This window comes from Sinocyclocheilus anshuiensis, unplaced genomic scaffold (assembly GCF_001515605.1).
Source record: "Sinocyclocheilus anshuiensis isolate Anshui unplaced genomic scaffold, SAMN03320099.WGS_v1.1 scaffold1102, whole genome shotgun sequence".
NCBI classification, from domain to species: Eukaryota; Metazoa; Chordata; class Actinopteri; order Cypriniformes; family Cyprinidae; genus Sinocyclocheilus; species Sinocyclocheilus anshuiensis.
In genome coordinates, this window is record NW_015539924.1 from 60585 (window position 1) to 88441 (window position 27857).

At 39.1% G+C, this 27857-nt stretch overlaps 2 protein-coding genes and 2 pseudogenes across 3 annotated transcripts in view; 2 read left to right on the forward strand and 2 right to left on the reverse strand.

Annotated features, from left to right (window-relative positions):
* ccnd2a (cyclin D2, a) overlaps positions 1-11893 on the forward strand; it is a 19766-nt gene extending 7873 nt beyond the window's left edge. Inside the window, exons 4-5 of the mRNA XM_016483682.1 lie at positions 3101-3249; positions 7968-11893. Of these exons, the coding sequence (XP_016339168.1) occupies positions 3101-3249; positions 7968-8144 (326 nt within the window). The 3' untranslated portion in view covers positions 8145-11893. The remainder of the gene's footprint in view (positions 1-3100; positions 3250-7967) is intronic.
* Positions 11894-13966: 2073 nt separating this feature from the next.
* LOC107686661 (probable fructose-2,6-bisphosphatase TIGAR A) lies at positions 13967-15807 on the forward strand (annotated as a pseudogene).
* Positions 15808-17811: 2004 nt separating this feature from the next.
* LOC107686670 (uncharacterized) lies at positions 17812-18818 on the reverse strand. 2 transcript variants are annotated; one of them, XM_016483755.1, is made up of 3 exons: positions 18589-18818; positions 18397-18497; positions 17812-18245 (listed from the first exon to the last, which is right to left on the reverse strand). In XM_016483755.1, exons 1-3 carry the CDS (start codon positions 18791-18793, stop codon positions 17823-17825), a joined length of 729 nt encoding a protein of 242 aa, XP_016339241.1. In that variant the 5' UTR covers positions 18794-18818; the 3' UTR covers positions 17812-17822. The 2 variants fall into 2 exon arrangements, with proteins under 2 accessions (XP_016339241.1, XP_016339240.1); XM_016483754.1 differs by having other exon boundaries at positions 18397-18500.
* Positions 18819-21507: 2689 nt separating this feature from the next.
* Positions 21508-27857, reverse strand: part of LOC107686671 (fibroblast growth factor 4B-like) — a 6636-nt pseudogene continuing 286 nt past the window's right edge.

A 27857-nucleotide genomic window follows, 5' to 3' on the forward strand; every position in this document is an offset into this window, starting at 1 on the left:
GTTACAGTGTTGCGCCACAAGGTGGTGGAAAGGGACTGTCATTCAACTACACGCTCAAAAACGCTGATTCATTCATTCAAAGAGACGTAATGAAACATGCTGTTGAAATCATTTTAACTTTGAGCGCCACTTTAGAAGGCTCAGCTGACCAGCTATGCGTCGATGCTAAGACAGAGATTTCGCTTTCCTTGGACATGACAACCTATTTTCACAAATATATATGACTCTGCCTGGAGGACAGACGCAAGTAATCGCACGCGCTCAGTCGATCTCTCTCTCATTCACTGTCTGTTTAGGCTTGTTAAGTGCAAATCTACGGAGCCTCTGTACAAATCAGCATGGTACACATTATGTTATCATTACTAACTTGTTTAATAGTCAGTCCACACGCATGAAGTGTAAAACGAGAAGGGCATAACCTTACGAAAAAATAAAACACGCAAAAATCGCGGTTGCTGCGGTTCTTGCATTCCTCTGCGGTTTGCTCGTCAATAGTATTGCGGTTATCGCGACAGCCCTACCTGAGAAACGCTATCATATTCGATAATCTTGCTGCTCTTCAGATGTTTACATATCGGAGAAATAACTAATGACTGGTGGAGAGTTCAGCAGGGCTGAAAATTAAATCTACCAATTCATGTCATATCTCATTCAAGAGGCTCTGTTTCCTCCCACACCAGCTTGACTGCTGTTGCTCAAGACTCTGCACTGGAGCAAGACTGAAACAAGTTGTTACAGGATTTTAACACTCAAAGAGGGTTCTTGTTTTTAATTCATCTGTTTTTACTATGGTTTGACAGGGCAAACCAACATGCTGCTTTTGATGATGAAATTACTTGTTGAAGATTTGTGGCAGATTGGACCATTTTCAAAAAATGACAATAGATAGTTAATGTAATACAATTCTATGAAGTAATGCTATACATAAATGTCCCAGACATCCGATTATTTTAATGAGAATTGTTTAATACATAATGAGACACAACATACCCAGGAATTAAAAAAAAAAAAATCCTTTTATATTCTATGTTGTAGGTTTAACAAACCATTAGCATTTAGTTGAACATTTGTGTTACAGGTTTATTCTGTTAACTCTGTGACTTTAAGATCTCAACTCGCATGCTTTACCTGGCTTTCCATTTGACTGAGTGTTAAACTGTAATGCCAAATTCATGTTTATGTTTGATCTTTATCAGTCAGGTCGAACGTGGCTGCTTGAAACAAGACTTTCTGTTAACGCAAACCTGTGCACGTGCGTCTGGCACTTGATTTATTGCCCCTCAAATCAGCGGCTTCATTGGCTGTTCCTCAACTTTCCGGACGTTTAATTCATTTACAAGTTAAATGCGAATACAGCACATTGCATCCACCAAGGAGCTTGCTGTGTTGGCACAGGTCTGGGTATGCAGTGTGGCGAGGGCAGGAGAATGGTCCATTGAAGGGGGTGAGAGGCTGGTATACCAGGCCAGCCAGCCGCCGCATACTAGGAGCCTTCCATCACAGGCGTCCCCACTCAGCTACATACACTGTTTATCCTCTGCATGAATATCAATGAAGGCGTGTAGAATACAGCCATTCTTCTTCCCTTACCACTCTCACAAACCAGAGCGTCCAGCTCTGCCGCTAGCACGCGCATACTCTTGTTCCCTCGACAAACTTGTCTTGTCTAGAGTGTGAAAAATCAGATTGCAACCCACTCAGCGCATGCAAGCTGTATGTGGGCACCCAATTTCCACTGTATGCTATTTTCTCCCTGCTGCAAAAGACCCAAAGAGTTGCAATGTGGTTGGTTTTGTCTTCTTCCGCTTGACCAGAACTTCTTTTAATAAAATTTTCTCTGGCCCGGAATTACTACAAAGGGAAGAGTGTATAATAAGTTCATTTATTTGTCAACACTGAGCTGCAAAATGAGAAAATGGCTGGCTTTGAATGTTAAGATGGAAATGAAGGCATGCTCTTCAGTTATCAAAGGCTCCATGGCTTTGATTTTTTCTTTCTAAAAAGAAAAGAGAAGAAAAATCACCCTTAGAGCCATCACACACAGTTTGCTTTGCAATTGAATATGGCAATATGGTAATGCAAAGACTGCCAGGGAGTGTGGGACCATGAGCCCAGAGGTGGCCCTGCATCAGAGGAATGAGGTGGGTAGGAGGGTCTTTTCTTCTGCCAAAACCTTACGAAGTTCTGGACACTGACTAAAGAATGATGCTTAGTGCTCCCCTCAGCCGCCCCTGCTGTCTAAAACCCAACAACACCCTCCCCCAACACCCATCTTTTGTGCTGGCTGTTGGGTTGAATTGAAATCCACAGAGAGGGCTTGATGTTGCATCTCTCAATTGGATGAGATGAGGTGATGGTTTCAGACAATGAAGCCACACTCTCTTGCTCACTAGACCCAGGTCCATCAGTGGCCACACTCAATTAATATGCTAAAAGATAGCAGCAACTCTGATACAAATCCAGAGCTGTTGTAACAACAAAGCTAGAGCATGTGTGCCATTCAACCTTAGGGGTATGTGTCTGAAAAAAAATTGTTGAAAAAACAGTCTGATAAAGGCCCCCCCCGCAGTCAGTCATCTTTTTCGGCTTCAGGTCCATTCACCAGCTGTCTTATTTGCATTATGAATGACAGTGAGAAAGCTAACAAGGTTATTGGTCTTTGAGATGTACGCCTGTGACCACACGTGGAAAAAGGACCTACAGCAGTGAGCACTGGCAGAGGGACTGTGGCTCTTTATTCCATCCTTTCCGAAGGCTATAGGGCTTTTTTTCAGGGAGCACATGATTTACTTAGGAGCTGGAAGAAAAGGGGCTGATCTGCAAAGGGTGACTGGAGGAGAGGGATGGGGGGTGGGGGTGCTTTTCTTATTCTTTTCAAGCCAAGTGAACCCTCATTATCCTGGGCTGCAGTCATTAGCAAAGGACTGTGCACAGACCTAATGTAAAGGGCTTTACTTATTAGTGTTTCCGATTTTGATTTTGTATTAATTTCATAATATTTAATATAACTATTCAAAATACTGCAGAAAAGTCTGATAAAGTACATTTTTATGAACTCAGAGCGAGACCGATCTTAATGCGTGGTTTGCTCTTTCCTCAGATTTCAACTTTGTCATGCACCCTCCATCCATGATTGCAACGGGAAGCGTGGCAGCAGCTATCTGTGGCCTGCAGCTTAACAGCACTAACCGCTCACTGTGGGGAGACAACCTAACAGAGTTACTCGCCAAGATCACAAACACCGAAGTTGTGAGTATTGGTGCTCTGACAATTAATTTTACTAAAAACTTTAATAAATCATTATGATACAAGGTACAACGCATGGGGACCATGATAAGATTCTGTTTTGTTTGGTGATAGGATGGGACAGCAATACTATTGGTAATCTGTGGGGTGAGTGTTGCTGTGCCTGTAGGACTGTGAGAGGAGGTTGTGCATTTCCCCTATTTACTCAATGGGCTTGGGTCCAGCTCCAATTCAATTTCACATTCAGCCACTGAATTACTGGAAGTGAAATGGCATTGACCCTGACTGAGAGACTGTAAGGAAAGAATCTGCAGGGCTAGGGGAATGTGTCAGGGATACTATGGCTTTATGCATATGACTTGCATACAAATTCACACAGTGTCGCATGAGCGACCACCTCATGATCATTCAGCTTTGTTTAGGTCTTTTAGTTTATAATTAGGGGGGAAATAAAAGCAAACGAGAATAGAAAATAAGGGTTAAGAGAAGAACCCAGGAAACACATTTAATTCCTGCCCTGACCTGAAGAGGTCAACCCTCCCCAAGATACCCTAGAGTGCACTGCTGCTGGTAGAATGCCTGCTGCCCCAGCATGTGGTGTGTGAAGTCTTACACCAAAGCAGAGGAAAAACAAATAGTCCTCCACCGCAGTAAAGGTGCTCAGTGTCTGAGGAGTGTGAGGTCCAGGGCAGAAGAAATGAACTGCCTGGTCCATTGCAGGATGCCAACAAGCCATACCTTTGAAAACATGCAGGTATGGTGTATACACATTACCCTGCTCACCCTGAGCTATACCTTAAGGAAAACATACAAGAAAAGTTCACACAGCAAACACTCTATGATCCTTTACTCACCCTCATGTTGATTCAAACTTGTGTGGGAGCAGGGGGCTGTGGTGCAATCGAACTGTTTGCATTATTGTGTTGAGAAAATCTTTGAGATCCTATCTAAATGGAATTGTTTGACCAGTTGTGGTGCTTTTCGACTGCATGGTACGGCTCACTTTTGGGTTGTTTTCCACTAGGTACAGTACCTGGTACTTTTTTCAGTACCACCTCGGCTGAGGTTCCAAGCGAGCCGTACCGTTATCAAAATGTGACGTGTAAACCCTGCTGATCACTGGCCGGAGTGAATCGTCACTACCTGCGTCATTGAACTTGCGACACGAGACACCAGACCCGCTAGATTTAAATCAGCACAGCCAGCGTAGGATCGGATACAACTGCTTTTTTGAATGAACGAAACTGTTTTGAACGAGTGCACCTTTTTTAAACAATCCAAAAAATGGCTGTTTCATGGTCTGTTGATAGCCGAGGAGCGGATCCAGCGAGAGCTTAATTGGGCGACGCAGAATGAAAAAGTTTTTCTGGAGGTCGCTCAGCTCTTGGCCACAACATGTGTATAATCCTGCCCACTTAAAGCGGTACTATACTGCAGTGGAAACGCAAACTGAGCCGTACAGAGTCGTGCCGAGCCAAGTTGTACCACGCAGTGGAAAAGCACCATTGGTAAATCAGAGATATGAAAAACAGAGATATCAATATCAGGAGTACAGCAGAAAAACCTAGTCTTCAATAAACAAAATTTTGTGTACTTAACTTTACCTTAGTGTATGAGGACCTTCCAGATTGAGGCAGAGGTTGGGAGGTGAGCAAAGTCAGCCTAATGCCAAACGATGCTGCCAGCCTAGCCACCAGGAACCTTGCTGACATTTGTGGTGCCTGTAGTTTCCAGTAGACATATGATAGCCTCTTCCAGTCGCCCTTGGAATGTGTGTGTAGCCCAAGACACACCTTGTGAAGCATACTCTGTGCAACACTAAGGTACACACATGCATGCCAAACCAGGAAGGCTGAAAAATTGACTTGAAGTTTCCACAAATACGCTAAGGTCTCTCTAAGAAAGAAGCAAAAGGCAATACATATTCACCTGGCTCTGGGTGTTTACAGTAAAGTTTGTTACTGTAGCTACAGTAAATACAGTAAATGATGCTCACTTGGCTTTCAGTTTTTTTTTTTTTATGAGGACTTAAATGGTTTGAGCCATGAATTTGTGTCCTTGTGCACCTCTAGAATACTTATAATACAGCTTTACAAGCTAAAGCTCTGCATATGGAGAAACTAATCAGGAAGAGAAAATGCACAGTGAAAACTCTGACATACCTCAGTTTATAAAAGTTGGTTAAATGTTAGAAACTTTGGGTCTGGCAAGCTGAGAATGCTCCTTTGCCTAAAGTCATAATGTCATGAGGACTCTGTTATTTGCAACTGAAATGTTATTTGGAACTGAAAAGTTGCAAATTATTTTGAGAAGAACTTCAAGGCATTTTTGGTACACAGGATCATGTGTTAGGCCCCCTGGCCTCTTGCATTAGGCCTCTGGGACATCTTAATCCCGTTCATTTCTCAATGCTGTGATGGCCTTGCTCTGAACCCGACAATTCTTGCTTTCACTTCCCAATAAAAAACAGACGTTGTTTTCTGTGGCTACTTTAAGTCTCTCCTTTAGGTTTCTTTTGTCCAAGATGGCACACACTGAGTGACATTACAGTCTGCTGGTTCTCCAGTAGAGCTGCATTTCGATCCATTTTCATTAACTTGTAACAAACGTAGCCATGTTCCGGTGGGATAGAGTGTGTTCTTAATCAGGGCGGAGTTGGATTAGGCAGGGACCACCCACTCTATCTTGAAGCTCACCAAGTACCACCCTTCTCTGGATCTAATAATTGAGAAGTTCTTCTAGAGCAAGTCCTGGTTTTACAAGTAGTCACACACTGAAGCCATTAGAGTTGCCTGAATTAAGCCTTTGGGGCTTGGCATGAGTTTGGTTGCGCAGCTATAAAGAGCAGCGCACAGGGAAATGTCTTTTAGGAAGTCAGGCCTGGCATTCTTGTGGTAAGACACAGGCAGTTCCTTTACATGTTTTATGCTTTAGTTAATTTTCTAGAAGGAATTTATTTTTCATGACTAATAATGGCTCATCGTGGTGGGAATCAGGAGACCTCTAGAAGGATGGTGCCCGTTGTTATCCATGATGACATCAAAGAAAACAACCTCTGAGTGATCCTAACTTCATCCTCAAAAAAAAAAAAAAGATTAAAAGCTTTCTGTCAATCACTCCAAACACCTGATATATTTTCCTTTTCTTGTGTGATGCACTGCTTCTACAGGCATGAAACACATGGCCCAGGAGCCATGCATAACATAAGTTTAGACTTTGGCCCATCAGCTTTTAATTAGCAGTAAATGTCAAAGGAATGCAGCCTCTCCACAAGCAACACATTCTCTATGGGCCCTCCCCATGGGCCATTCACAGCAAACTTCCCACAGACGCCTGGTGTGCCTCAGACATACCCACTGAACAGGACAGAGAGCTTTGATCACCGTCCATCCATTTAATTTCACTAGAGGGCATTATTGCTCATTTTGGTGACAGTGTGAAAGCCATTTTAAATATGTCATGTGCTCTTTGGAGACACCCACAGGGTTGCATGGGCATCTATATAAAAAAATCTATTACAATTCTTTTTTTGTTCTTAGCTCTACAGAGCAGGAAAAACACTCTGGTGGGCTCAAGTGAGATTAGGTCTTAGGTCATTACATGCTGTTGTGAAAATTAAAGGGTATGAAAACCTAAACGAAACACTGCCTTGTTTTATCCACAGGATGTGGATGTAATTAACATAGCAAACAGTGGTACAGCTATTGTTTTTTTATTTTAACTGTTCACAGTGCAACTCTGTGCATGTTTGGTTTATATATGAGCAATATCACTCGAGTACGAGAGCGATACCGGCTCTATATAAGCATAGCTGTGATTAGGCCAGAGGCATGAGGCCACAGGCCGAGTGCAGTTAAACATACGTCACTTTTAGAATTCGTATCAAGGGCATATGCTACTTCAGTTAGGTTATTAGTGATAAATAATATAAGAGAGAAACAATGCGGCAAGACGTGCATCCAAATGAGAGAGAGAGAGACCGTGAAGCTAGACGTTTCATCTTATATTAACTAACGTACTCTAAGATTAGCTCAGTGAATAATTAAAAAAAAACATAGACCCGGCTAGAACAAGCGGAGTGATACAAAATTGTGAAAGGGCGTTCCTGTTGCGATACCAGTACAATATCTCACGGTTCTCAACCAATCAGATTTGAGAACCAGAACGAACTGTTGTATAAATATATATATATATACATATATATAATTTTTGTGGTTTGACTAAAACCTGTAAGTCAACTGTGTGTGAATGTGCATTTGCTCAGTACTTAGGGCTGCACGATTAATTGAATGCAATTTTCTTGCGCATATTGTCAGTAAAGCCAGTTCTGTGATTAGTAGTAAATCTCCAGCACGTGCTTTCAGATGGAGCAGCGTTTACTACACAGAGCCGTAGTTCACTGACAAGCTACGCACAATCGCGTTCATAATCGCAGGTGATTTAATAGCGCGATTATGAAATCGAAGAAATCATTCTGCGATTATGAAAGCTGTTTGCGTAGCTTGTCTGTAAACTACGGCTCTGTGAAGTAAATGCTGCTCTATCTGAAAGCACGTGAAAATCAGCTTCTGCCTAATCGCGATTTATCTCCTTTGCGATTTAATTTTGATTAATCGTGCAGCCCTATCAGTACTACTGATGAAGTGATTCTGGATAAGTATAGACATTGCAGCTATTTAAGTGGCCTGTTTGTATAATGCTTTGTGTCTGATGCATTGCAGGATCTGTTAAAGGCATGCCAGGAGCAGATTGAAAGAGTGTTGATGAATAACCTGAGGGAGGGCCGCCGGCAGCAGCAGAAACAGCAGCAGCAGGAACAGGGTGGCCCGCGCAGCAAAGCACTTGATGACCAAGACCAGTCCAGCACCCCAACCGATGTACGAGACATCAACTTGTGAGCTTGCTGCAGGAACGCTGTGATCAGTCTTCAAGAAAAAAAAAGACAAAAAACAACAAAAAACAAAAATGACAAAAAAACAAACACCCCCAACAAAAAGTGCTTGCTAGTCTTTGTAGAGTTTTATCTTTATTTTCAAGTAAAAATTGCTCCCATAAATGGAAAAAAATTAATAAAAAGCTATTTTAGATACAAAAAATAGATATTTTTAAAATTATTTGATACTGATGCAAAAAGCTCTACGGTGCCTCAGACTCTTAGAAGGGAAGCGTGTAGTATTTTGCAAACTCTTTTGATTGTGTAAACATAATATGATATTTAAGGCAAAAGTGTTAGTGTAAAGGGCTTTTCAAAATAGAGAGTCTACTGTATCAGACTGGCTTGAAAGGGTACAAAAAGTGGGGCTATGTTTTTTTTTTCCTGTTTTGTTGTGATTTATTCTTTTATTTTTTAATTTTTGGTTCATGTTGGAATGCCTGAACTTGAACACACAATGAGGTGCCATAAGTATGAATGGACGCACCCATTCACTTGGCTGTGCATTAGGACCAGAAATAGGGATTTAAAAAGGAGTGGTGAGACACAAGTCTTATGCTAAGAATGCAGTGCTCTTTTGCTCACACATCCTTACCTTAGGGCAACAGGGGCTTATATCTTGAGAATAGATTATTAATATTATTTTTATTATGATTATTATTATTATTTCTGTTAAACAAGCAAGTTATTGTCTCTCAATGCTAAAGTTACAGACACTTCAAATAAGCTTTTGTCAAGCTGCTTGTGTGCATGCATTTATGTGTGGTGTATGTTGGCTCATGTGCAAGAGTGTACAAGTTACTCTATATCAAGCACTCGTGTGAGTCATGTGGGCTTTGTTTATCTTGATTATCATCTATCTGCAAGTGTTTGGTTATAGAGACTGGTTCAGTGGTGGGCACATGGTCAAAGGACTGAACAGGGGATAGTACATGATTCCACAATGCTTGGAGGGCCTCCTGTATCAGTGCCTTATATTAAATGCTTTTTTTACTGGCCTGGAAACTGCTTGAGGGCTGAGCCCAACCCAGTGCACAGAACAAGAGGTGGCAAGAACAGGGAGCAGACAGAGACAACTACGCTCCCTTGTATCTTCTAAAGGCAAGATGAGTTGTTTTTAAAATATGTGGGTAAGGTTGTCCTTCATGGCAACCTCCCACTAAATATTACAGCTGTATTGTATACAGACAGTTTATTACGTTATTACGTATTTTGTTGTGAGCATGTTGAAGGAGCCTTAGGCTGATTTATGGTTGGTCCTATGAGGGACCGAAAAATGAGTTGTTTGCAAACAAATGTGTGCTAATGCTGTTAGCAGTAAAGGAATGCGTAGGCAAGAATGATCGAGGATGATGACGATGAAACTTTGGTTGGTTTGAGATGTGAAGCATGCTGCTGAGATGAGGATGCTTATATGGAGTTAGGAGAAGCAGGAAAGGAGGCCAAATGAGAAACAACAGCTATGGTTTCCATATATCACCTGATATTTAAGATCTTTAATCTATTTGTCTGTTTATTTGTTTGTCCTTTAGTTTTTATGTCTCATGTTTGAATTACAGACCAGTATCTAAACCAGTTCCATTGATACCGCTAGCGCAAAACTGGGTAAGGTTAGTACTTCGGTTTCAGTTCAGAGAGCATGTTTGCCATGGATAACAAATGGTTAAGGTTAAGGAGTCTTTTTATTTTATTTTTTTTTTTGGGGGGCTGGTTTCCCATGTTTAGTTCATGGCATGTTCAGTTCATTATAGCGTTAAAGCATTGGAAACCAATGTATAACAAGCAACAACAATGAAATAATAATATTAATGCAAATTTAAAAACAAAAACAAAATTAAATAAATAAAAAAGACCAAAAAACAGACAACATAAAGACAGAAAACAGAATGAAATAGAAGAAAAAATGTTGGTCAATTTGCACACTCCAAGGGCAGTTTTCAATTTGAAAAGACTTGTACAACTGCAACATTGCAGAAAAAATGTTATGTAGTGCCTTGAGTCTGATGTAGACTTTCACCCTGTTTTGCTGAGCTTAAGCATAAGACCCACTACCCAGCCATCCAAAATATGCTGCTTCCAAAGGTTGAACTGGCATGGGGTTTGAAAACTTCCACAAGTCATTACACAGGGGCTAAAACAGGGTGCATCAGCAGCACAAAACGGCTTTCATATGCTGATCTCTCATAGCTTACCTTGAAAAGGGGCAGTCAAGCTTAGGTTTGTGTCCGTCTATGTATGCGTGTATGTTTGTGTGCATGTCTTTCTGTGGGTAAAGGAGATGTTTACGTGTACTCATGCGTTTCCTTTCTCCAGAAACAGTTCTTAGTGATACTTGAGTTTCACAAGTCACATTTCCTCCATCCTCACACCAAAACCCCCGGTCAATCTTACTGTATTAAGTTAGCCTGTCTTATTACTTTTCTAGCTCTGTTCTGAAAATAAATGACAGTACTGTTAAATAGATTGTATGGGTGGCTAAGTGGTTTGAGTTTGAATATGGACCGAAGTTGCGTTCCTTAAGGGGTATGATACTGTATTCCAAAGTGATGAGAGACGGAAAGAGTGTGAAGACACCAATCAAGTGTCAATATTGTTGAGTTATTATTGTTTTTTTCCGCTGCTAAAAAGCTATGATTTTTTTTGTTTTGTTTCATCTTATACACAAAAATAACATTACATAGTTGTGACGTCACATCAGTGTGCTGCTATTTTATAAACAATTGTATTATAATTATTTTACTGCTTACAGAATACTTTGAGAACACAGAAGTAGAGGGTAAAAGAAGAACATGAATTGAGTATTCGACTGGAAATGCTCTTTGTACAGTGTGCTCTTATTAAGGCATGTTTCTTTACCTTTTAATCTTTTTTCCTCCTCTTCTTTCTCCGTCACATTCTGTAAGTGTGGTATCTCTATACCTCAGGTTTACTGGACATAAAATACTTTCCCATTACCTCGCACAACTCACAACAGTTTTTTCAGGAACCTGGAAAAGGCAGCGCAAATAAGAGGTTATGATATTTCTGCTGTGTCCGATGTAGTAAATTAAGTGGAATTTAATTTCCAAAGTAGATGAATAGCAAGCTTACAAGGCTCCCACCTGGACTTCAGAAATTGTAGACAGAGGAGGTGATGAACGTTTGACTGTGTCTTATGTACACGGCCCATATCAGTGGAAATAAACCTGTAAATATCAAAAAAGCAACAACATTGAGAAAAGCCCTCCTCCCTCCACTATAACCACATCATGTACCTCAGTTACGTCTGTTGCACAACCTCTGTTCAATAAATCTGCTTTAAAGAGTGTGGTGCTATGTTGGTCCTATGTTATTGTTCCCTTTTATTGGCAAAGTTAACAGTGAAAATAACAATGGGAATCTATCCAGCATGTTATAACCTGATAAAGAATGACTGTAAAGACAGTATTGATAACCAGACACAGGCCAGATGGAAAATGACACATTTCAAAAATAAAGCAGAGGTTGAACTTTTCTGTTCAACAATGTTTCCTTCCAGAATTATCCGCTAAATAATTACAACTAAATCAGATTGTCACAGCTGATTTTGAGGAGATGAATTCATTAGGGCTTGGCAACTCTGTGGATATTCTTGGGTTTCTGTTGAACTCAAATCATTTGTCATTGAGAGCATGAATGAAGTTAAAGGAGAGGACATGCTGTATGCTAAGGTCAATAAACTTACCATGAAATAAGTATTCGTCTCCTGTTATCTTTATTTTAGTACGTACATTGGTGAAAATTGATATAATTCGACGTTTTATGTTTACAACTGAGGAATAGGCCTAGTTTGTGAGCGATTAAAAAATAATGTACCTATTTGTCGAGTTAAAGTAATACCGATGATATACAGTTTAAAATAAAACGACAAATGAAAATTAAATGACAGACTCTGACTAGACCTTATGCAATTTCAAATCCCGCCACGCCAATGAAGCGCAAACATCTACGTCAGTTTGAGCTATGACTGATTCGTGAAAGAATCATTCTTTTGAGTCGGATCTTTTCAATGAATCAGTTGAGCTGGAGCGTACAACTGGTCTGAATGATTTAAATCATTTAGTAGATTTAGCATAGGATAAATTAAATAACAAAAAGGACCCTTATAAATAAAGCAAACAAAAAGCCTACATGTAGCTTTAGAGCTTAATGGAACTGCGTAATGACCTTAATAGGTTTTGACAAAAAGAATGGCTGTTTTTGAACAGTTCAAAAGAACCGATTTGTGAAATTGAATCGAACCTACCAGCCGTGCGTACTAACTTCCGGCTAATAAAGTACAGAGATAGCGCTGTCGGTGCTTTCACCCCAAAGTAGCAAATATTAGGCGCCTATTTTAAAAACGCAAGAGGCGTGACAGTTTGTGATTGACTCTGGGCGCAAAGGATGAACATCATATAACCTCACGACGCTGTTAACGGCATCTTATAGCTGCACCAATGCTCGCTTTTGGTTTAACGATAGTCCGACAGTAAGTTGCTTCTTTTTTGTTTTGGTCTCATTCATAGCTATTCTACATAGCCAGCTGAAAATCACTGCATTATACATTCAGTAACGGTAAATAAAAATTATCTAAGAGAATAGCTTTAATCATGTTACATCAGTTTTAATTGTAGATAGGTATGTTGTCTGGCATTTAGTACGTTACAGTTTAAATATACTCGTAGGTCTTTAGTTTAACGTTTACTGGGCTCCTCATATCATATTACTCCTGTCTGTTGTAGCTTATGCTTAAAGGTCAGTACGAATCTCTCTTCCAATGAAAGGTCAAAAGCAAATTTGATGTAACTTGTGGTCTACTCTATTAAACAAAACAAAAAATATGTTCTACCGTTACTGTCATGTAAGACCGATATGGGCAAAGTCTGCTGTCTTTATTGCAAGACGTTGTGTAGAATCTCTTTTTTTTGTTTTGTTTTGGTTTGGGTTTTTTTAACTACATGTCTATTTACAAAAGACCCATTAAGTTACAGTTATAACTTTCTTAATTAAAAATATGTGTGCTGGTTAGTAATGTCGTTTTTATTGATCATACTGTTTTGCTTTACCAGTGGCGAGACGCAGTGCAACAAAAGCCCTGTTCGCACGGGATTAGTATTACCTGGTGACCTCCAGTTATTTGTAATAATTGCGGAGGTTGTCTGTGATCTTAATCCCGTGCGAATCGGCCATGTCTGTAATTTGTAAAGTAAAAATTCCCCCGCAAAAGACCTACCATATTTCGCCGAACACCGAGGTCCTGTTATAATATTAGTCCCGTGCGAATCGGCATCTCTGTGATTCAGCCAGCATTTGGCGGGTCGTATATCATTTTTCGAGGTTTTTGTTTCCTGTGCGCTTTTTTATCCATCTTTCGCGAAGAATGGAGCTGCGTTGGAGTGTTTGATAGTATTTTGGGTCCTGTTATATGGCTACACCATACAATTTGTAGATAGAAAAGGCTGAAAAGGTTTTAAGGTTAATGTGTTACAAATAAATCAAGCATAAATCTTGAGATACTATTTTAACCTGGTGAAATGTAAATTTCACAGGTCACGAAACTATATTAATTTCTTTCTTTTCTTTTTTTTTATCCATCTGGACCATAGAACGGGACTCTCAAAGCCTTGACATCCGGGTATCCGGGAGATAAATCGGTAAATTCGAGTAAAATCACAGGCTTCGCTTATCCCGTGCGAATGCACCACACTTAATTCAGAGGTGGGGGGTTAATTTCAAAATCACACAAGGTCTCCAGATAATACTAATCCCGTGCGAATAGGGCTAAAGATGGCCTTTTACAAGGTAATTTTTTTCAAGGAAAAAACACATTATCTGTTATCCCTAACTATCAGTACCCCTTCCTTTATTCCATTAGCCTATTAATTATAAGCATTCATTATTGGCATTTTTACTGTATCTGAGCAAATGCTCTTCTAACCACAAACTATATCTATCATTTCAAACTATATCTTTTTTTTTTTTTTTTTTTTTGAACGCAGCTTGAGGCTGCTGGTCAGTACCTCAGGGATGTAAAATTCACAAATGTGTTTGTCAGTGACATGAAACGTGCCAAGCAGGTAAGCAGAAACACACTAGTAGAAGTCATACAATCTGGCCACAGGTAGAGGGAGATGTTTCTCCACATATTTGACAAAATAACCCAAATCAAATCCAGATCAAATGAGCTGTAAATGCGTGTTTCCTTGGATAAGATTCGATAAGCATTAGTGAGTAGTTTTGAGTATTAATAAATATATTTAATGTGTTACAGAAATTATCAATAATACTCATATGTTTGGAGTCAGACAATTTCTGTTATAAGATATTGTTATAAGGTTGTACAAGCCCTTCTTGTAACAAGGACTACTTTCTTTGTGTATTTGTTTGCACAGTGTATTTGTTGACACTTTTATTATTTGAATAATCACGTCTTTGTAAAATTACAGACTGCAGAGATCATCGTGAGGAACAACAGAACCTGTCATGATATAGAACTAGTAGCAGATCCATCACTTAAAGAGAGAGTAAGTACAGACTACCGCTTGATAAAATAAGAAAAATGTCCGCTCAAAGTCTGTCCTTTCTGAGCAACTTTTCATATGCATCTCAAACCTATTTCTTTTCTCCAGAGTTTTGGTATAGCTGAGGGAGGTCGAGTCATAGAAATGAAAGATATGGCTAAAGCAGCCGGACAACCTTTACCAGAGTTCACTCCACCTGAGGGAGAGACCATGGAGCAGGTAAAATCACTTTTTTTGTGATGAAAGAAACTAAATGGCAACACTTGCTGCATCCAATTATGAAAAATGCTGCAATGCAACAAAGTACGTCCAGATTCAGTGATCGTGTCACATCCCTTCTACCCAAGTTACCTTAGTTGTAGGTGTATAGTAGATGTATCCTTCGCAGTCTGTGATATCCAACTATCCTGTGTGTTTAATTTCATGACACTTGGTAGTATTGTTCTGTGACAATACTAAAGTTGACATGTATTTCCTGGCTGAATTTTTCATTGCATGTTTTAATAATGCTATTTGAATATATTTTTACAGTATATAGAAAGCCTTTTTGTTTTGTTTTTTTCAGGTAAAAGTGCGAATCAAGGATTTTCTCAAGGCTATGTTCCATCGAATAGCTAATGAACATCAAGACAAAATACAAGATGGTGAAACATCCCTACCAGATGAAACCGATAGGGCTCCAGCAGGACTTCCAGATGATGGAGTCTTGAATGTGCCTGTCTATGCCTTGGTGGTTGGCCATGGGGCTTATATGAGCATAGCTATGAAGTATTTCTTTGAGGACCTGAAGTGCCCCATGCCCCGTGGTTTAGACCCTTCTCAGAGGTATTCCATCTGCCCCAACACCGGAATGTGCCGATTTCCTATCACTTTTAAATGTAGTAATGCAGATCCTGAACTTTCAGATGTGAAATGTGTTCATCAACAGAAGAGATCACATCAAGGCTTAGAATTAGATTAAGAACAACAGTTTTAAAATTTAAAAGGTAAAATGTAAGAAATCAACAAAATGTTTACATATGTTATGCAAAAAAATAAGTCATATTGTATTCAAGCACTTTAACCAGATTACAAAATTTTGTGATAGACAAACATATCAACTTTTGGAAAGACAATATTTAAAAAAAAATATCTGAAGGACTTCAGTTATGTATACAGTATCTCACAGAAGTGAGTACAACCCTCACATTTTTGTAAATATTTTATTATATCTTTTCATGTGACAACACTGAAGAAATGACACTTTGCCATATAACTTATGAGTCCTATATTATATTATTTTATTTGTGTGCTTACCATTTAGACATTGGCAGTATTAAATATTGACTCTTAAAACTATTTAATATTCTGTAAAGGAGTGTTTGTGTAAGTTATTGATTTAATTTTAAATGCTATAAAAGTATAAATTTTAACTAAATAAATATATCCTCCATCTATGTTCTTTTATATTTTCCCCTTATTGGAATCACTGCAGTTTCTCTAATATTATGCAATGTTTTCTTACTTGTTTTCTTGTATCTTTGTAACAATTTCCAGTCATTTAGGTGAACTTTTGTTTTCATCTTTGACTCATGACTATGATAACCTGCCCTAAATTAATGCTGAACCTGAAACTGATATGCAAGAACAGAATATTTTTATATATGCATTTGTGCCTCATATTTACATAATAGTTGCAGAGTGTCCTGACATGTACTTCAACAGCAGAGAACAGTCAATATTGAAGATATTCAGCTACTCTGACCTCATTTTAAGGTGTTTGTTGAGAGAATGTTTGAATTCATTTATTTCTGCAAACTCATGCACCCAAATTGTATCCTTGAACAATCTGTTGATGAAAGAAAGGATATATTGTTGGTTTCAAAATGACATAATCACTAAAAACAAACATCAACAAATCCAACTGATATCACTCCAATGCAAATGGCAACATCAGAGTTAAATAGATTAAATAGATTGTCAGTATCTTTCTCTTGCTATTTGCTGTCATAGTACTTGATTCTAATCATCATCAAGCATTAATGTAAAGAATCAGATTTCAGAAAACTAAAATATTACATCACAACAACAATTTAATCATATAATACATCTATGATGGTTTTTATATAATGTGCTGGAAAACTTCTGAGTGCCTAAATTTATAAGATTTAATGGGAAACTCATTAAGAAGGACGGGAAGCTAAGAAAAAATATTTTACAATTCTTTTATTGTTTGAATGCATTCATTCTATTTTTTTTTTTTCATATATATATATATACATATATATATATATATATATTACATTATGTGAAATATTATTGCAATTGAAAATAACTGTTCTCTTTTGGAATATATTTTAAAATGTAATTTATCCATGTGATGGTAAAGCTGATTTGGTGCTTTCTTATTATTATTTCAGGTTATGTATTTTTTTCAGGATTCTTTGATAAAGTTGAAAAGAACAGAATTTATTTCGGAAAATTGATATATATATATATATATATATATTACATTATGCATTATACATAATTTTACACAGTATAAATACAGGTAATTACGCTCCTAAGAATTCTTGAAATGAATAGCTAATATAACTAAAAAATACAATTTAAAAGTTTCAATTTGATACATTTCTGAGGTAATATTTTAATTAAAGACATCAATATAAAATATAATAAATAAAAATATATCAGTACTTTTTAATAAATAATTCAGTAGAGGTGGCCAGCACCATCTCATACATGTTAGAAACTATGACATTTCTACTTAGTATTTCATGATATTACCTACATCAGTCGATTGAAAAGATTCTTGCACAGTTCTTATGAAAACAATGTCATTGCCGCAGCATTGCAAGGTAGTTTAAATTTTAACTGACTTGAAAAGGTGAAAGGACTGACAAACAGTGACCTAAACTAGCCTCAACACCAACTGAGGTCCTGAGGCCCTAGATTGCATCATATACAGTTCTTGGTGATATGTTTCCTCGAAACCATTTGGTTTCTTAACGTGATGTTATAAGTTCTTTAGGTCAGTGTATTGGTTTTAGGAATCATCCAAAAAAAAAGTCCTCCTGGGTGGTTCACAGATGGTTTTCTTACCATCATTTTCGTTCATCATTTATTTTTAGGAGGTCAGTAATTCAGAATGGATCAGATGGTGCAACTTGCTTGTGTTTCTTCTGTTTTTGTAAATTAGGACTGACAGGGCTCTTGGAGAGCAGTACGTGTAAAGGGTCGTCATAGGAAGTGATGGTTTCTTTAGAAACATTACTGCTGCGCTCGTGCTCATGCTCTCGATTTGGTCTTCGATAATTAGCAGTCCTTGACCTTGGATTCTCAGATCCCAAGGGATCAGATGGGTCAATATACTGGCTTCTTCTCTGTCCGCGATGTGTTTTATGGTTGTTTGACTGCAGAGAATGATGTAATTCTGTACTATAAGCCTCGGTGTGACTTTTACCTCCAACAAGCTTGATCATTGCGTCACTCCTCCATGGGCACAAAGCATGATGGGAATTCTTTCCGTGAATTGTTTTAAAGCAGTCCTTATTAATGCCATCAACCTGAGGACAATAATGTGTTTTATTAAAGCTTTTTTAAATTATTAAATCCTTTTAGCTATATTAATCCATAATGTAGTAATTAGAATTGCAAAAGTCTTTAAAACATAAAATCATGTATTGTTTACAATATTGATAAAAAACTAATACTCACTGAAATATATGTGTTTTTAGTTCTATCCAAGCACATTATATTATTTGTTTTAATATGAAGTAGTAAGAAGCAGTCCTTGCTTCTTTTCTTCAGTAAAGCAGCTACTTTATGAATTAAAAGAGCACCAATAATGTTATTAACAGTCAAAATATGTAGAAATGTGCCCGTTTATGTATAAAAAAAGCAACTTACCTTTGGACTCTCGAGAAATGGCTTTCCTCATTCTTTTACTAAATTTCATCATCAGGAAATATCCGTATGTACTGATCATGGTCTCCATATTGCTCAGATTTTCTCTTGTTAAATCTGTTTGGATTGTTTCCTTTTGTATAGGATGACAAGTTATTAGTGCTGAGGTGCTTAGAGCAGCCAGACAGAGAAGAGGGACTGTGTGCATGATCAGACTGAATCAGGCAAGAGCTCAGGATACAGTGAGGCATCTCACTGCTAGTTTATATAATTGGGGAAAATTAGTTCAAAGGTCATGTTTGCAGACCAAGAACTTTAAAGTTGATCAGCTACAACTGGCAGTTGTAACCAGATGCCGGGTTCACCAGCTTTACATAAGTTAACCTAGTTTTGATGGGACAAATTCTGAAGTTACAACTTGCGCTACTAAATATTTTGCACCTTAGCCTAATTGTCATTGCTCACCTATTGCTTATATATCTTATATTTAAGATATTTTATATTTTTAAGTAAATGCTACAGGCTTACAAGATAAAAATGTAATGTATTTATTTTATTTATTGTTAATTTATTTGCTTTACTTAGTCTGTGCATAAAAAAGGTATGTGAAATCAAACGTAAAAAAGACAGGATGGTAATTTTACGCAAAAACTTATGCATTTCTGATTTTGACCACATGAGGGGGCGCTAACACAACTAATACTATCCATATTTTTTAACCCCCTGCTAACTAAACATTTAAAACCTGTTTCAGTAAAAACCAATTTAATTATGATTAAAGTATAATGCAAAAACACAGAGGCTAAAAAAACAACCTTTTATTTTCATTTCAGTAATGAACGCATAACGGCTGCTGTGCACAGCACATACGTATAAAAATAAAAGGAAACATTTTCTTAATATATTAGAATTCTTACTAATTTTTTCTTTTTTTTTTTTCAGATAACAAAATGATTGGCAAAAAGTTTGTTGTCTCCAACAAATCGTACAATCATTTCAACAAATTGGAACTAAGGCAGAAGGTGAGGTATATGTTAGAAAATAGGAGGGGAATTTGGAGGGGGCATCTGCCCCTCAGTGCAGGAATACAAAACTGAGAAAACACAAAGGCTGCATACGTACAAGGACATAAACACACATGCACAGCCCCTTACAATCATCTCGCAAGCCACCAATGGGGCCATTTCAAAGCTGGAGACAAAGTACAGTACAAAGAAACCGGTGGAACTTGCATGAGGAATAGCTGTTTCTGTATAAGAACTTAGTTTAGAGGGCCTAACTTCTAGGTGCACATTTCTGTCCATCATTTTGCATTAAAAACCATGCAAAATTCTATTAATTTCATCTAAGTTTAAAGAGATCAGACATGTGATAGAGGACAGGGTACAGTGGAGATACATATCAATAAATTAACATCAGTCATCACATACATAAAAAAAGCAGTCATTTTGACAGTTTCATTGAAGCAATCACATTGCATGCCATATTTGGGGTACAAAGACTTTTAAATCCATAGCCATCAATACTAATATATAGTTCATATTTTCAACATAGTACAGCTGAAAATCTTTCTTTATTCTCAGAACATTAAAAAATGACCATAGCCATAGACCATAGTTTTAATTTTGTTTAGACAGTTCACCCAAAAATGAAAATTCTGTCATTATTTATTCACCCTCATGTCGTTCTAAACCTGTGTAACTTCCATTCTTAAGTGCCCATATAATGAGAGTCAATGGGGTCCAAAACATTCTTCAAAATACCTTCTTTTACATTCATACAGAAGACAAAATGTCACACAGGTTTGGAACGACATGAGGGTGAGTAATCTTCATTTTTTGGGTGAAATATACCTTTAAGGAAAAAGTCACAAACACACTCCATGAGCACATTGTATATAATCTAAATATCAGTGTACCTGGCTCAAACATCCCAGCCATAACTGTTATAAAAATAACATCCTTCTCCTTTGTATCATTAAGATGTCTCAAAATGTCATGTAGAAGCAGTAATGCAAGAGAAATCAAGGTCAATATGTACTTGCTAGTACTGCAGTGATTATCAAACCTTTAATTCTCTCCTACACATTGCAGCTGCGTCAGAAATGCAACACGTGTTTTAAGGATATAGTAGCAAAGATAAAAACATCTTGATTGTTGCAGTGTGAGTAGCAACCGCAAGAAAAATTAAGATGGAAAATGAGAGCCTCAGCCTTTAATTGAATATTCTAATAATAATTTAGTTATTATTTAAATTTAAAGGAGTTTATTTCTTTAAAGAACTTCACCCAAAAATGAAAATTTGCTTGAAATTTACTCACCCTCAGACCATCCAAGATGTAGATGAGTTTGTTTCTTTATTGGAACAGATTTGGAGAAATTTAGAATTATATTACTTGCTCACCAATGGATCCTCTGCAGTGAATGGGTGCCGTCAGAATGAGAGTCCAAACAGCTGATAAGTTTTATGGTCATCACAATAATCTACAAGTAATCCACACTCAGTCCATCAGTTAACATCTTTTGTGAAAAGTTGAGTGTTTGTAACATCAAAATTCACCAACATATTTTTTAGAACTCTTTTGGACTTCCAAAGCTTTGCTTGGTCTGACATACTTTTTCTCTTCAGACAAAACAAGCAATACTATGGATTATAGGACTCGTTTGAAGTTAAAAATATGTGGATGGATTTGTTTACTACAAATGTGCAGCTTTTCACTTCACAAGGCATTAAGTGATGGACTGGACTCGTGGATTACTTGTAGATTATTTAGATTTTTTTAAAGCTGTTTGGACTCATTCTGACAACACACATTCACTGCAGAGGATCCACTGGTGAACAAATAGCCTAATGTAATGCTAAATTTCTCCCAAATTTTTTCAGATGAAAGAAGCAAACTCATCTACATCTTGGATGGTCTGAGGGTACATTTTCAGCAAATTAAAATTTTGGGGTGAACTATTCCTGTAATTGTATAGCTAAAAAAAGTGGGGTGAGGGAAGGGGAATGCCTACAAATACCGAAGTTCAATTCAATTTCATGTGCGACTTGAAGCAAATTCTCTAGATAAAGTCAATTGACATGGGAATTTAAGAGTGTGCACAGGTGTTCGGGTCTATGCTCGTATTCAAACATAAAGTAATGCGCAAATTATGTTATCTCGAACAGATTAAGACGGTTGTATTGGTTTTTACATTCCAAAGACTTTTTGAGGTGGAGTTCAAGTATGTAGTCAACATGTTGGTGAATGAGCCCTCACTGACTGTAGAGGTAAAACATAATACACCCCTGACTAATATCAATACATATGATTAAAAAAGGACTTAATCACACGCTATATTTAATCTGATAAATCAAATCAGCGGTTTTCTTATCACTAAGCAACAGCTATGCTATCATATAATCGTGCCACATAATTCAAGGTTAATGCAATTCTGTGCATTTCACTAGCTTGATCAGTATATTAATTCAAATGGAAGCACCCAAACCTTTCAGGACTAGCCGTCCACAGACTTTGTCAAATTCTGAACTTACTTGAGGCGTAAAATAGCCCTCTCCGAGTTTAACTCCCAATAAGGATGCATGCAATCGGTTTTTAATGTCGACTATTTGGTTATTGATCTAAATATGGAACAAAAACCTCTTTCTTGCATGCATAAAAGGAGGCAAAATAGCAGACGCTAAGGCACCACCTAATCATGAAAAATAAGTGCTTTCAAAAATGGTGGAACAGATGAAGATCAGAGTAAACTGATATTTATTTTTCCCTCCATAACTTTTTTTAATGTGGACGTGGCTCTTTGAGGTAATAAAAAGTATCCATTTCACTGTAAAAGCTAAGGATGTTAGTCCAATGCCGGGTAAGGTTTACACCAGTTATGGCAAGCACCCATAAAAAGTGAGAGCAAAAAAAGCTCCTCGACTCTCATAATATGCATAATAGAAATCATAAGCAGCAAAGAATGGCATGTACACAAAGTAAGCTACCGAAATATACATATATTATTATTTCAACAAGAATAAATACTGTAAGTGTTATTTTAGTTCTTTGCAGTTCACCTCTTAGCATGTTTGGGTTACCTACGAGAACATCCAACATGTGCAAATTATTGTGTTATTGCCAGGTTTGCTCATAAACGTGGGAGGAAATGTGTGACAGTCATTGCTGGGGAAGCCTTGTAGCCTCGCTTCAAGCGGCCGTGTTTGCTGAGGGCGATATAAAAGCCCTTGTAAATGGAAGACTCATATGCGTTGTAATTGTTGGGCAGCAGTGTCTCCTTGAACTTGCACTCGTCACGGAAGGCCCTCTAAAAATGGTATGGATTAGATAGTTAGTTTGGTATTACTACTCCCATCCTCCTTCTAAGCCCCATACACCACTTCTCCATCGCATACTCTCAATATACACTCCTTTCTAATTTAACTAGGGTAAAGTGCAGGAAAACTCACAAAGCAACACTACAGTTAATCTTACACCAGTAATGATCTAACTAAGAAAAGCTTTAAAAACAAAAGCAAGTAATTTCCAGGTTCTGTGGATTGAATGTTACATTCATTTTCAAGGCCCATGCTGCTTCTAATGGAGATGCCAGTCAGCTGAATATCTGAAAAGCCAAACTTATCAGTCCATCAGTTTTATCTCCAATTTCTATTGCGTATAAATGACTTTGTCTGCTTAACTGATATCTGACTGTGCCAACAGCATAAATCTTTTAAGTAACTTTAATTAACAGATTTTATGGAACTGTTAATAACATGCACATAGTCTGTATGCTAAACAAAGCTCTAAGTTCACAATTCATTTATGTGTTTTAAAGAAGTAGAAGCTGCTGCCACTGACAATGATTGACTATCACAAACAATTGACAATGAAGGACCCTGGAGTTACAAAGGTTGAGAAAGAATTTAGTTGGACGATTCTGTCTACACTCTTAAAAATAAAGGTTTCAAAAGTGGGGTTTTGAAATGATGCCACAGAAGAACTATTTTTGGTTCCCCAAAGAACCTTTCAGTGAACCGTTCTTAAAAATAAATTTTTTTTCTTAGTGTGAAGAACATCTCGGTTACATACTGTATGTAACCCTCGTTTCCTGAAGTAGGGAACGGAGACGTCACGTCAGTGACCGACGAATTGGGATCTCGCTTAGTGAGACCAATCCACTTCGAGTGTAAACTAAACAAGCTAATGCACATTGGCATGCGATGATTGCATCCAGCTGCCGATGATCACAGCGTGAGCATAAAAAGGCAGCCAGTGCAACACATACCAGGTTTTCGCTGAGGTGCCGAGTTGGTGACCCGGCCGCTCAGCGGTGGTACAGCAGCCGTGGCGACGGGACGTGACATCTCCATTCCCTCCTTCAAGGAACGAGGGTTACATACATAACCGAGACATTCCCTTTCAGTTGGTACCTCTACCGGTTCTCACGGATTCATCGAATGAGGGCCTGGCGCCGGACGTTCCGCGACGTCTGGCTGCCGAGGGGATGGAGGAGCTCGACAGTTTCTACAGTACGGACACTCTGGAGCAGTTTTAGCAAGCCGACACTAAACCGGGGCCTCTCAGTGCCTCTACCCGTTTGAGGTGAGAACACAGGAGGATATCCGCTCCACACGAAGGCTATAGAATCTAGCGAATGTGTTCGGGGTCACCCAGCCCGCAGCTCTACAAATATCTGTCAGGCCCAGGAGGATGCAACACTTTTAGTAGAGTGAGCTCGCAACCTGAGTGGGCAGGGCACACCCTGTGCCTGATAAACCAGGGTGATGGCATCCACAATCCAGTGGGCCATCCTCTGCTTAGAGACGGCCTTCCCCTTCTGCCGGCCTCCGTAACAGACAAAGAGCTGGTCTGAGGTCCTAAAGCTTTGTGTCCGGTCTACGTACACTCGCAAGGCTCGGACGGGACAAAGCAAAGCTAGGACTTGGTCTGCCTCCTCCGGGGGCAGTGCTTGCAGGTTCACTACCTGATCCCTGAAGGGGGTAGTAGGAACCTTGGGCACATAGCCGGGCCGGGGCCTCAGGATTACCTGGGAGTCAGCCGGCCCAAACTCTAGGCACAAATCGACCGCTCCACCGGGGGGACCCACATATACCCCCTAGCTGCACCACCGTCGAGAGTGGTGAGGGAGGAGGAGTTAGCAGGTTGGTTTCCGGCAGAAAAAGTTGCCTTCCCCGACCTGGTAAGCCCCCTCATGCACCTCCGGGAAGAATGGCACTGGAGAACCTGAGAACCAGCGCGACCTCCACCGAGAAACCACTCGTCCAGCCTCGCAACTTGAGCCCTACCCTCACGGCGGCCCTGGAAAGCATAGCCGTCATTTCCGGATCCGATTCAGACATTGCTACAGTCCCAGAGGGCAGCAGCGCAGTCGAATCTTCCTCTCCAGAAAGCTCCGGTTCACCCTCCGATGCAGCGATCGACATCCAATAGTCGGGAGGAACGCCGAAGGATACTGCTGGTACTCTCCTTGTAGAGATGGCCCAACACGTTGCTTTGGCAGCTCAACTGGTTGCGGAGTGCAAGAGGTGCGATGGTCCCCCAAGGGTGGGTTCCCTGGAGGGTTTGCCATCACTGTTACCCTCAGACCACCCGTGCTACTGCCTGAAGTAGCCCCCGCCTGACTGCCACCATGACAAGAACTAGATTGAGGCAGAGGCAATGGAGCTCCGCCCCTTTTGAGGTAAAGGAGCTTGGCCCGCAACTTCGAGATGGTCATCTTCCCGCAATGAGAACATGACACATCCACGAATGCCACCTCAGCGTGCTTAATGCCTAGACACATGAGGCGATCGTGACCATCATCCGACACCAGGTAAAGACCACATCCAGAAACGCACAGGTGATACGTTGTCTGTAGCAAGACACAACGTCGAGTTTGCTAGACGCAACGTCGTCTTTACAAAGACGCAACATCGAGTTTACCAGACGGAACGTCGTTTGTAAAAAGACGCACCAGTGAATGCTCTTTTAGGGAAAAAGCTCTTTCTGCGTGCTGAAACACACAGGGGAGATGGCCGCCTGCAACACGAACAGGGGGTAGTGCAGCCTGATGTGTGCAACCCACTCAACATGGGAAACCACCACCGCTGAAGCGCAGTACCGCCAACACCAAGAGTTCCAAAGAGCGCACTGAACTCGTTCAGTCTTCTTTTCTCAGTAGAGTAGTCAGGAGCAAAACGATGTGATCGCTTGGCTCCGAAGCAAAAAGCTGGTATGCGTTGCACCGGCTGCCTTTTTATGCTCACGCTGTGATCAGCGGCAGCTGGATGCAATCATCGCATGCCAATGTGCATTGGCTCGTTTAGTTTACACTCGAAGTGGATTGGTCTCTCTAAGCGAGATCCCAATTCGACGGTCACCGACGTGACGTCGAGAGTGACAGACTGAAAGGGAACCTTTTTTACTGTAAAGAATGGAATGTTTGTGGAATGGAAAGGTTCCACGGAACTATCAGTGCCATTAAAGAACCTTTCTCTTTAAGAGTGTATGTCATCAAATGAGCTAATGTGTTACTCATGGTGAGATCTGTTACAGAACAGCATTGATTTCATACATGTCCACTGCAGAGGACATCAGGACTTAAATCTATCAGGCATTTTGGGAGACACAACAAGTGAATATGGAAATAAATTATACATCAATATTCCTATGAAATATTAGATATTATTATTAAAATGTTGCCAATTATTACTCCAATTATTACACTTCTTTTTTCATTAAATGTTGCTCCAAGAACACATTAATATTCAAATTAGATACAGTGTATAGATGCATTGCATTGAATGGGAATATTAATTTATGGCCATTTTACCCACACCACTGATTACAAGCCGTTGGTTTGATGTTTGGGTAATGGTTTCTAAAGTGTTTTCTACACGTCTTTCTTGTCAGTGAGACACATTACGCTAGCTAACTTCAAATTCATTTATCCATTCACTGTAGGCTATTATTCGTTTAATTTTATGTCAGTAAATTCTAGTTTGGGAACTTTTACAATTTTTGTGGCTAACATTCTCCTTATCGCTCTCGCTCCAGTGTTTATTAGGCATTCAGTCACCAGTCTTCAAGGTTATGTACATTCTAATCCTGATTTCGTAGTGCCAGCACATTACAGTTAAAAAAGAAAACAAACTGTGCCAAATGTCCTAGATCGGCATGGAACGGCACGGTTTCGCAACGAGAACCGTTCGGCCCGATGTTGATAATATGATATTTTGTGAGTCAAAAATGTCGGATGGTGTTGTGACCTTTAAGGAAAGGCACATTTTGTTCAGGTCAAACGAAGTAAGAAAATGTCTTGATATTTATGATGTTTGTTGAAAACTGTTTTTGATTGTAGGCCTATAGGCTACATTCACATTCAAATTACATAGGCCTAGAAAATATCAAAGTAGGCCTTACTTTATCTTAATGGTTACACCACTTGACATTTTATAGCCATTAAATAAATAGATACATACAAACACTTTTTTATGAAACCATCTTAAGACATAAAAAGACTAGCCTACATTCTAAGAACTTGCCATTAAACTTGGCATTTTTATAATCTAAGACCAGATGAATCCTTATTTGTCACTGACCCATTTTACACTGCAAGACTGAAGTGGCGTTTTCTGCACAATACAATGAAATAAAACGACAGGCATACCTACCGTTCCGTATAACCTTCCACGGCTGCTCATTGTGACAAACAGCTTGCTTTTCACGCCGTATAGACTAACCACTCCTCTCTCTACCGCTGAGATTTCTATTAGACCTGATTGAATAGAACATCAGTTACATACATGACAATGTGGCACACAGCAGCTCATTTAGCCTACTCAATCTGCAGGATGCGTTCTGCACAAGTGGGTGGATCCAGGAGATGCACAGAGCCTTTGTTCTGCATTTTCTCTCATGCTGGCTCATTTCTTATACTGTGACATGGAAAAAAAGCCCTGCAGTTCTGGCATGTACAACAAGCAGATGGATGCTGTGTAAAATTAGTTGGCGTCTAAATTCGTCCAAGCATTCGTGTCATGTTTGAGCCTTGGGAAATTCAGCAGTGATTGACACTAGGGTTTATTTTAATAGATATGTCATTGCTTTAGGACACATGCAAAAATAATAATAATAATAATAATACAAATTTTTAAATATATATTTATGAAACCCGATGCCCACGTTGCAGTACAGCCTCCGCACTCTCTTGATGCCCAGCAAATAGTCACTCTCCCAGTTCAGGTCCGATTTCTCCACCGAGATCCCCAAAACGGAGCGGGAGAAGAGC

What these genes read in the sequence shown, in the direction of transcription:
- LOC107686670 (XM_016483754.1), bottom strand. Translation starts at nt 18,793, where the DNA reads ATGCACACAGTCCCTCTTCTCTGTCTGGCTGCTCTAAGCACCTCAGCA. An exon ending in CATTTCTCGAGAGTCCAAAG is followed by an intron (nt 18,501 to 18,588) that starts GTAAGTTGCTTT and finishes TAATTCATAAAG; the next exon opens with TAGCTGCTTTACTGAAGAAA. An exon ending in CTAAAAACACATATATTTCA is followed by an intron (nt 18,246 to 18,396) that starts GTGAGTATTAGT and finishes TATTGTCCTCAG; the next exon opens with GTTGATGGCATTAATAAGGA.